Consider the following 11196-nt stretch of genomic DNA (forward strand, 5'->3'; position numbering starts at 1 on the left):
AAGAAAGAAAGAAAGAAAGAAAGAAAGAAAGAAAGAAAGAAAGAAAGAAAGAAAGAAAGAAAGAAAGAAAAAGAAAAATGAAAAAGCAGTACCTCAGATGATTACAGCCAGGTAGATGGCTGCTACAAAATTAGAGGGTCCCTGGCAGATCATGACCCAAATAAGACAAAGGCCTGGCTGTAGCCAAACCAGGAATTTCTCTTTTTTGAGTGTTCAGCCTGTGAGAGCAACCCCTCCTGCTGAGAAGCCCAGCTAGCTCTCTCAACTTTTTCTAAGTTTTAGTGCTACCCTGGTTTTTGGATAGGATCGTGACTCAGATAACTCACTTAAATTTATTTTGTCCGAACTCTTTTCTCTTCACATCTCTAAAAGAGCCATTCAGTTTGAAGACAGTATTTGATAAGGCCACAACAAAAAATACAGATTTATCCAATCTGTCTCCTTACAGAGTCAGTAACTTCAGCACATTCACTTGATATCTGTAACCTCATATCCTTTTCAGAATCAGTAAAGTAACAATACCCAGTGTTTCACTGGCTGTTCCCTGTTCTCAGTGCTCAGTTTCTGTTTAGGCAGTTTGACAGTCCAATCTACGAACAGAAAAACTTAAGTTGCTCTTTCCTGTACAAGTCTCCCCTCTCCAGAGGACTCTGCCTCTTGCTCACTAGGGCAAGTGTGAACCCTAGTTACTAGCTGCCAGGAAGCATGCTATTCCACATATCATTTTTCACCATTGAAGCACAGCAATGTATATGATGTAAACATTTTTTTAAAAGTTGTTGCCTTGTGGTACTACTGAAGTCCCAGGCATTTACTTTCTTCCATAGAGACACACAAAATCCTCCAAATTTTGTAGACATTCAGCAGTATTTCCAGAGAGTTATATGTAATGAATGTTTTGTAAAATGCCAAGTAACAATTTTAACTTTAAAATGTTATTTAAAAGCTATCCTTCAGCTTGGAGATAGATAGGTCACATCGTCATGTCCAGAGACATGACAGCAAATTTGAAGCAAGGACAAGGTTATCTTAGAAGCCCTGATCTCCCAGCACACTCAGCACACTCTGTGAATACTGTCATAAACTCACAGAAGGCTTGTTGCAATGCCCTCCAGAGGACAGGAAACCACCCAGTTAGGTTAGCAGGGCTGCCAAGCATCCTACAAGTGGGTGCTTAGGAAACACTTGTACCAAAGAGTTGGATATTAGCTTGTGTGTATGTAGGTCAGGACGTGGATATATTTCTCTAAAATTCCTTTGCTGTTTCTATTACATATCCAGGATCAGGAACAATAGGCTTTGAAGGGAGACTTGTAGACACCATAACAAACGTTTCGACTTCTCAAAACACCAACTGATCTGGTAGCCATAAGTAGTTTCCTGTCGTTAAACAGGCTGTATCTCCTGGGGAAACTGATTTCTCAGGGTGATATTTTCACATGGGCATTTCCGATCCAATTCCAAGCTTTTGTAGGGAAGGACTGTATCTTTGTATCTGTACAGACTATCTCTTCAGTAAAGCAAACAACTGTCACCTGATTGTCACTTGTTCGTTGATGAACTTCCTAAATACACACGTTGCCTTTCTAATCAGATGGGAATTATATTCTCTCTTTTCCTGGACATGAGATGAGACTGAGTAATAACTCTTGTTTAAATGCTTTTATTTCCATAAACCTCTAAAAATCTCCTAAGAAGTATATATGCTCTTTATAGGTCACTAAACTAGATAAGAAAGTAATGCTGAGAAAACAGGTTGAAAAATTATGGGACCATGCACAAATTGGTATTTTCCAAAAGGAAAAAAAAATAACAATGACAAAACCTTAGGGATCTAAGTTTATATGTTCTCTGATTCTTAAAATGAGATTATTCATCAGGCAGAAGGACGGAGATACAAAGTTACTTTCACTTCAAAACAGTCTTTCTTGTAGTGCTGGGCTGTGCACCTGAGGGTGGTGGATTTCTTCCCTCATCACCTCTGCTGGTATCACCAGAGATCTTGCCTGGCTGCTTCCCAGCATGGAGAATCTCAAACTGGATTTGGCCAGTGACAGGCAACTGGTATGGCTGGGTGAGAACCTACAGCAGCAGTTCTCAACTGTGGGTCATGAACCCTTTGGAGGTTTAAGGACCCTTTCACAGGGGTCACCTAAGACCATCAGAAAACATATTTACATTACAATTCATATCAGTAGCATGATTGCAGTTATGATGCAGCAACAAAGTAATTTTATGGTTGAGGGATCACCACAACATGAGGAACTGTATTAAAGGGTCCTAGCATGAGGAAGGTTGAGAACCACTGACTTAAATATGAATGGTTGGGATGCAACCGTGTGCGCACACACACGTTCATGCACATGCATGCATGCACACACACCTGATTGTCTCTCTGATCTCAGGGCCCTTCCAGGATAGAAGGGCCACTGTCCTTTTGGCTTTTACAAGGTGACCCTTGCAGCCCCTTCAGCCCCTTCCACCGAAGGCTATTGCAGCTCTCATAACCTCTAAGGTATGGTTGACTTGCCCTCCTGATGGTTTCCAATCTTATCTGTTGCCTGGTTGACTACTTCCTGTCTTCCATTCCCCGAGACTTAAATGCTCAGAATCACTTCTATCTCTTAGCTGACTACAATAAACTTATATAATAGAAACCTGAAGTCCATGTGATCGTGGGTAAATAATTCAACCTTTCCATTTCTCCTCGTTTAATAGAGAATAGTAACTATCCCAATAGCTAGTATACTTTCTTTCTTTTCTTTTTCATTTCAAAAGAGGGTTTCTCTGTGTAGCCTTGGCTGCTAGTATATTTTCTTTTTTAAAATATTTTTATTATTTATTACAATTTATTCATTTTGTATCCTGGCTATAGTCCCCTACCTCATCAGCTCCCAGTCCCAGCCACCCTCCCTCTTCTCTCTCAATGTCCCTCTCCTAGTCCACTGATAGTCTCCTACTATCTGACTGAATGTGGACCAGTGAGATGGCAAGGTAGGTAATTACTTGTTGCCATGCCTGACAACTGAGTTTGACTCCTAGAACCCACATGACAGGTAGCAGAGATCTGGGTCCACCCATTGTTCTCTGACCTCCACATGCACATTGTAGCATACGGACCACGCACGCACGCACGCAAACACACACACACACACACACACACACACACACACACACACACACTCATACACAGGCACACACTCACTGATGCTATTCCACTAGCCACAGTGTCAAGTGAAGGCTCTGAAATGTGGGAAGTGTGAATTGGAAGGTACTCTGGGTATAACATACAAAGCACAGCCAGATCTTTTAGTAACTAACACAAAAAGAGGTATTAGCATATGACTACATGCTAAAATGTAACTTAGCTTGGAGGGGGTTATAACAAAGTGTTATTAACATTCATTTGATTTCTTCAAATATTTTTGTTAATGTGGCTGCTAAAGTTTTTAAAGCCCATGTGTGGCCCACAGTACATTTCTCCTGGAGAAAAGGCAAAGCTTGATCAAAGACATGCTGAAGATTATAGAAAGTCTTTAAGTGAGGTCTTTAAATAATAGTTCCCCAAACTGACATCTAATGGGTATTTTAGCAGAAGCATTCAAGTGTTTAACATAGTGTACTAGGTGCTAAAAGCAAAGATTTAAACTATCTTCACCTAAGTAGCCTGGCACAATTTCCTTTAGAAAATGCTGAGCTTGGACAGAGAAGTCTGATCTTAGTTGAACATCTGGCATCCTTATTTGCAGATAATTTAATTGGTACATTTTGATAAGAATCCTGGGACAACCGTGACTCAAAGAAAACTTTGCTCGTAGAACACCAATAAAACTATACATTTAAATAGCACAGAAGAGTGTGAAGCAGAACATTCATGAAGAAACATCACTGAAAACACGCGTGTGGCATGTCCACTACTGAATTAGTCCTTACTTATATGTTCGCTCTTTTACAGATATGGAAACACATTTGAAAAGACTGACTCATTGAAAGCATTGCCGCTTTAGTTAAGAACTCTGCATTGCCTTTGAAAGCACCTGGATGATCAATGAATCCTTACAGCCTGGGTAACCACTTTCTAATTCTAACACAAAGTTTCTATATGCAAAGATCATCTGGTTATTACATCTGCTATTTCTATATCACATGCTGAGAGGAAGGTGAGCCTAAGATTTTAAAATTCTAACCAAAAATCACCTTATGAGTCTCTGTCAACAAGGGTTTGTTAAGTCTTTTGTTTTTTAATGTAATGTTAGAACCATGCTTCCTGGTTTCAAAACATTGCAAGTGCTAGCTCGATTGGGTATCACACCTAATTGGTAGGTCAGATGTTCAGTGCATTACCCAAAAGGAACACATTTGTCCTCTTGCAAAGTAAGATAAATTCATTTTCTCTCCCACCCCAGTCCAACATTAATCTCTCTCCCAACCCCAACCCCAGAATGATTGATCAGGGTGATTCCCTGGCGTTTTCTTTTCCATTCTCCACCCTCCTCTTTCGAGCCTCAAACAGCAGCAGCATTCTGTTCTTTGTAATTTTTACCTTTACTTAGCAGTTGAAAAACTAAACCTGGGATCCTGTGGCTCTTGTCTAGGTAGGTATCCAGGTATGTGTTCCAAAGGGCGAATTAAAGATTACTGCCCATTCAATTTGGGAACGCGAGCAGAGATTGGTGCACCTCGCTGCCTAGACGACCGCCCAGTGCGTGTCCGCATACCACAGAAGGGAGAGCCTCTGGCTTCTGTGCCTGCCTAGCCAGAAGATCTACAAGGAGGTGGCACCCGCTCCCCACCCCGTCCCCTTCAAACTTCAGACAGTGTTTCCTCTACCACATACAGGAGAGAAGTAAACACACTCCCTCCCCAGTCCTGCCCAGGCTAGATCCCTCCTATTTACCGTCTTGTACCACCAGCTTGCGAATGCCATGGCGACAACCCACTGACTTGCTCGGAGCCGCGAGGCTGGGGACCCGTCGAGGATACGGAGTGAGGTGCTGGTGGCCCCAGGCTGACTCTCTGCCTGGCTGGGAACTGGCTGGCAACGCGGAGGGCGCTACACAGCTGCCAGGTGGGAGGGCACAAGGGGGAGGCGATAGGTCCCGCCCACCGCTGGCTTGGTCCCGCCCCGTCCGATTTGGCCCGTGGCTAGTTAGGAAAGAGGTGTGTGTCGGTTCATCAGGGTGCCACTCCCTGCGTGGGGGAGGGACGGGGGCGACTTCACAAGGACGGCAGAGGCCTTCTCTCCGTCCAGTGACAGGCGCCCATTCGCTCCGGGGGTCGCGAGGGAACTTTACTCCGCCTCCACGCCCCCGCGCACTGCCCCGGTCTCACTAGCTCACAGTCCTCTAGGAGCCCCTCCACCAAACTCTGGTCGCTACCCAATTTGGAGAGCCTCGGGCCACCTGCTTGCCGGCAGGCGCAGCGTCTTGATCCTTTTCCCAATCCCGGAAAGTGCCAAGGGAGGGCAACGCCCCGGCACTGCGGCGGGCCACTCCTGGACCAGGGTCCCTCGGTCGCTTGCCCCGCGGCTCGGAGTGGAGCGCTACTCACCTCTTGGGTGTGGCGAGCTGCGGCGCCTCGCCGGGGCCTAGGAGAGGCGGTGGGCTGCGGGCCCGGCTGGGACATTTTCGGTGAAGCCGCTGCAGGCGCAGCCTGCGGGAAGGAGCAGCGAAATTGTACCGGAGGCCTGGGCCGGAGCGTGGGGCGGGAGGGGCAGGGCGGTGCAGTGAGGCAGCTTTTCCGACCCAGCCCTGGGCCCTCTCGCCCTCGCCCCGCTGGGCCCTCCCCTTCCTGCCCGCCGCTCGCTGCCGCGGGACAAACTTGTCAGTGGCCCAAAGCTGCAACTTTACCACTCCGCTGCGGGTTAGTACCCAGAGACCCTCCCCAGGAGGGCCCCTCCCCAGCAGGGTTCTCAGTGGATCCCAAACAGTTCGGGAAGCCAGAAGTTGCGGTTCCCGGGTGGGCTTGCCTAGACCAATCTAGCGGTTGTGCAATCAGAGAGCCGCCTAGGACGGCTTAGACCTCCTTCCTTAAGAATTTGGAGAATTAGACACCTTTTCTGCAAGCTGTCACTAACTCAAATCTAGCGGAAGTCTTAACTTTAGATAAAAAAACGGATCTTAAAAACAAATTGGTCTCTTGAATGCTTGCTTACGAGTGTGTGTTCTATGTCATTTATTTATTTATTTAGGCCATTCTGGAAGGTTACTAATGATTTACAAGCAAGAGCCTGCCTGCTCTGCTCTGCAGATAATCACAGATTTTAAACTCTTATATCCTTGTCTGGAGCCTGTGGGTTTTTCTGAGGTTGGATTGCTTTTGTCTTGGGCTTATTTTAGGCAGCACTTCCTGGTTTGGGGCTGGAAGTGAAATTTAACAATCCTTTCGAGAGTGCATCCAGAGTCTGTCAGTCTTGACTACTGCTGGCTGGTGCAGGCCTCAGAGGAGCAGGAGCATCGTCCTTTGAGGTCTGTGTCAACACGCTCGAGAGCTGGGCTTTAGACAGTTGAAGACAAGCCAGATTACAGAGCAAGGTTTGTCATGTTATAAAAAGCTTGGCAGACAGAATTATGGTTTTCCTGTGTTCCCTCAATTTTAAAGGATATCACCTCAACTTCTCAAAAATAGATTAGCAATATTCTTGGGTTATATACATTTTTTCTTGAAGTTCTCTCCTTACTATGTCACCAGTATTCCAATAGACAGGCAGCAGTGCAAGAATACATACATAAATTTGAAACAATTTTCGTGTACAAAACTGACTTTCTTTAGCAAAAATAATAATAATAATAATAATAAGTTGGTAACTGATCCTAAGATGGATCAGTTACACCCAGAAAGGAAAAAAAATCACTAAACTGAAAAGAATGTCTTATGTTTTTCAACAGAATAGTTAAAAATTGAATTTAAACCAGTTAAATTTACATTTATCGAGAGTCTTCTATGGAAAGCCCTATGCGTGAAATAGTAGAGAGAAGGATACACAAAGATTACAGTTAGAATTCGTCTGTTACCCACGAATTCACAGGTCATCTGGATTGACATGGCGGGTGGCAATGGGAAATATACTGCATGTAAATGAGGACAACTGTGCTTCAGGAGTTTGGGGTTTCATAGGTATTGATTACAGATGCGAAAAGAGAACTGTAGAGGGTGGTCGGCTGTTGGAGGACCCCTACTGCTTGAGGTTATAATTCTTCTGGACCAGATAGCCATTCTGAGCTCAGCATTAAAGTGCAGAACTCTGTTTTTCCTTGTGCTCTACCTGACTTCATCTGAAGAGTGCTTTAGACACAGATGCCCCTAGCCACATCTGATATATGGTCTTTGACACAGCTCCCTGCTAGCTCTCCCTTCCCTGTGCCTATAGCTTAATTAGGTACTGTGCTCCCTTTCATGGGATAAGAGCATGCCTGAAAATCAAGCGTCTTTAAAGTCTAGTTCCAACCAGTTATGTACTCCTATCCTTGGAGCCCCCACCCACGCCCCAAGGGGTATATAACCTTTGGTCTTTGGAAGTAAAATTGAACTAGCTCCCTGAAGTGGTTGCCAGGGTGTGTGATCCCTGTACAGTGCTCTGCAGCCATTCCAGGCATCCTCCTCGACTTGTAACCCTCCTGACTTTGTGGGCTGCTGGAAGAGGAGAACCAACAGCCTACTGGTAGAGTGTGGACAGGAAGAGAAGAGGTAGGAACACCACAGGCAATTAAAGGAATCCCCTCATCTCTTCACCTGGCTGAAGCCGGGGTCTGTGTTCAGAGCAAGAAACCCATTTGCCAATCTATTATCTACTAAGATAGCTACATAATGCCACATGATCTATTAGATATCAAAATCCATAAAACACAACAATGCTATTTCTCAGGATTTGCTTGACTCAGAATTCATGTAAGTCAAACATTGCTGCCCAGCACATTAAAGGCCATAAGTCAAAACCAATTTTAGAAGTTGAAGTGCTTCCCTTTGGAGTTAAGAGTTACTGAGACCATGAAAGGAAGGTCTCTGCATGTGGGCATCTTAGCCCCTGTATAGATAGAGACAAGATTTCCTACACAAATGTCTGTACATATTGTATCCTTTTTAAAAAATACAGTAGCAGTTTCAGAAATGTATGCTAAGGGATTTTACAGTACAGTAAGAGAAAAATGAAAGCAAACAGGCAGGCAGGCGAGACAGGGAGTGCTGTAATGTTATGACGAGGGACGTCTTGCTTTAAGGGAGGGATTGGTGTCAACTAGGAAGAGAGAATGCTCTGACCTGCTTCTTTATCACGTGCTTGATCCCAGTGAGTGGAAATCTCCTTCAGGCAGTCTTTACGTTTTACATCCTTTTCATCCCCTTGCTTCAACTCTGGTTCGGAAACTTACCATTTTTCATCTGGAAAAGAGTAAAATGAGAAGAGAAAAGAAATGAAGAGGCTGGGAGGGAACTTCAGGGACAGAAAGAATTGGTAAAGCATTAGTAGACTCCAGAAGCCAAGGCAAGAGGGAATTCTCAAACATGCAGTTGCCCTATATATATGGGATATATCTATATATCATATATAGATATATAGATATATATCATATATAGATATTTATATATCATATAGATATAGCCCAAAGGTTATATCAGACAAGGAAGGATGGGTGCCATGAAAACTGATACCTGAGAGGTTTCTGTTTTTAACTCAGAGAGTTGATTTTTGAGGCACCCATAGTTTTTGGAAGTCCTTTTCCAGTTTAGATAGTGTTTATTTCTACACCATCTTGAAAAAAAAGCCAGAGAACTTGGAGTTTCTACATGACATTCTATGTCCTCTGGTCTCCCTAGATTTTACATTCAGTATTGGGGGTCATTGAAGAGTAATTTCATTCACAGAGCAGCCATGCGGTTAATATTACCATCTAGGATTATTGAAACAACTTTGCAACTGTGGGTTGCTAAAAAATGATTGCATATAAATGATAAATATAACTTTAACCTCTAGGTTTGTCCCAGGTTTTCAATACAAAACAAAATTATAAATACAAGTCTGACAGCAGGTAGAGGAATTAGGTGCTTCCTGGTTAGGAAACCACACGAGCCTTCACTCTGTGTGTTTGCTTTCTTTGGTAAGTTTTCTTAGGCTTGCAACTTTGCATCCCCTGAGGTATGAAGCTATGGAAAGAGCTCCACTCCTAAGAGTCAGTACCTTTGCTAGGCCATCATCTGATTAGTGCTGTGTAAATCATCCCATCCCAGTGTTTATAGTGCTGATAGTTGCTAGGTGACAACAGAGAAAGTTGGCAGCCTTCAATATGGCCTCCAAGAATTGTAGTATCTGACTAGCGAAGAAAAATCTGTCTTTCTGTTACCAGATAATGGAAGGAACCAGAGTCTCCTGGAAAGGACCACCTTCCCCTTCTCTTTGTGGCATCATAGTCCTCTAAATCTGAAGAAAACCAAAGCATCCATGGTGTCAACAAACCCTAGGGGTTAAGGCACATTGCCTTTGTTAATTACATCCAGTATAGGATCCAAAGGCATTTGCTGCAGAAGATAACACACTAAATGTAATCTTTTATTTAAACTGGCATGGCAAAGTTCCATGAAAAGAAAGTTAGTATTATAAAGAAATTTCTTTGGTTTATTAGGATCTTTTATTTATGTGAACTTCGGGTTGTCTCTTTTTGCTATTCTAGCCCATATCAATTTCTATGGTTAGATCAGTTTTTTCTTCAAAGTTTATAGATATGAATCTGTACTTATATCCAATGTAGATGTATTGAAGTATGAACCTTGTCCTGTACTTCAGAACAAACCTTATGAAGAGAACTATTTTTGATGGAGATTATTAAGATATGATGAGATGGACCCTGGTACAATATGACAGATCTCTTTATAAAAAGAGCTTTGGTTACAGACACACACAGGACAAATGCTTCTTGCAGCCTGGCTATGCTGCCCAAGCCAGGATGTCAGAAATGCGCAGTTTCCCCTCCAGTGTTGTGTTTATAGCTTTCAGGATTATGACAGAGAACACTTCTGTTTTGAGTTTATAGTTTTTTGTTCCATCAGCTTAAGGACAGAACAGAGTGGGCACAGTTTAAAGAACTCCAGTTCAAAATGAATTTTAGATTTCTCCTGGTTTTGTTTGTTTGTTTTTTCTTTACTTGGAAAGTCTTCTTGTAGATTTAAATTCTGATTTTGGATTTTAGTCTAGAAAGGGAGATGACCTTTCTAGATTAGGTTAGTTTTCTCATATTCCCGAGAAAGGCTATGAGTGTCACTTACCTTTGTGGACTGATGTGCCATTTAGTGACAGCTCCCCTGGCTTAAAACCCTTTTCTTCAAACTGTTTCTTCTGCTTGGAGTAGCCTGCCTCCTCTTTCTCTGAACTGAATACCTCACTTCCATTCAAAGATCGCGTCCTGAACTTGTCTAGAGCCCACATTCTCACTGGGCTTGTAGATACTCCTTCAGGAAAGCTAACTCCAAACCACCTACGAATGCTTCAGGGCACCTAGTTTACAGCCTGTGTCTGTCTCCATGTAGACCCATCTCTGCATGTTTAAATTTCAGTATTTGAACTGTTAGTTTTACATATTATCTTCACATATGTGTAGGATCTTTTGATTTTATTTTGTATATTCAAATGCTGATTTCTGTACCATCAGAGAGTCAAGTACAGACTAGACTTTGGCACTGTTAAGCATCACCTGTCTTGATGTTTTATGAACGTTGTTCTCCATCACTTTCTTATTGGTTTAGCACAGAGCTGAACAGCCTGTAACAAAGGCAGGAGAGAATAGGCAGGACTTCCAGAGAGATAGGAACTCTGGGAAGGAAAGAGGTGCAAAAAAGATTCACCTTGGAGACACAGAGGAGGTCAGATGCATGAAACTGAGGAAAAGTAAAGAACCATATGGCAGAAGATAGGTTAATTATAGGTTATAAGAGGTAATTGGAAACAATAGCAAGCTAGGGCCTAAAACTATTATAAATAAAGTCTCCATGTCATCATTCAGAGCTGGGCTTGACACAAAAAGACCACCTGGTTTTATATGTGTGTGTTATTAGATATTTATTCATAGTCACAAAGAAATGGTGGAGCCTGAAATTAACTTGATATAGATGTCCCATTTAGGGCTGAGCACTCAACAATCCCTTATTCCCCCTAATTTAACCAGTATGATTAGTGTATTAAATGTTGCCCACTGCAGAAGTCTCTGTGAT

General features: G+C 43.0%; 1 protein-coding gene across 9 annotated transcripts in view; it reads right to left on the reverse strand.

The window, feature by feature from the left end:
• Positions 1-5765, reverse strand: part of Cast (calpastatin) — a 99595-nt gene extending 93830 nt beyond the window's left edge. For 4 of the 9 annotated variants that reach the window (XM_055604016.1, XM_055604011.1, XM_055604014.1 and 1 more), the window contains exon 1: positions 5551-5764. In XM_055604016.1, coding sequence (XP_055459991.1) covers positions 5551-5625 — 75 coding nt within the window. In that variant the 5' untranslated portion in view covers positions 5626-5764. Of the gene's footprint in view, positions 1-4897; positions 5019-5550 lie in introns of those variants that run through there. The other 5 variants (XM_055604009.1, XM_055604007.1, XM_055604012.1 and 2 more) reach the window with 4 other exon arrangements.
• Positions 5766-11196: the final 5431 nt, after the last annotated feature.

This window comes from Psammomys obesus, unplaced genomic scaffold (assembly GCF_907164565.1).
Source record: "Psammomys obesus unplaced genomic scaffold, mPsaObe1.curated_primary_1811, whole genome shotgun sequence".
NCBI classification, from domain to species: domain Eukaryota; kingdom Metazoa; phylum Chordata; class Mammalia; order Rodentia; family Muridae; genus Psammomys; species Psammomys obesus.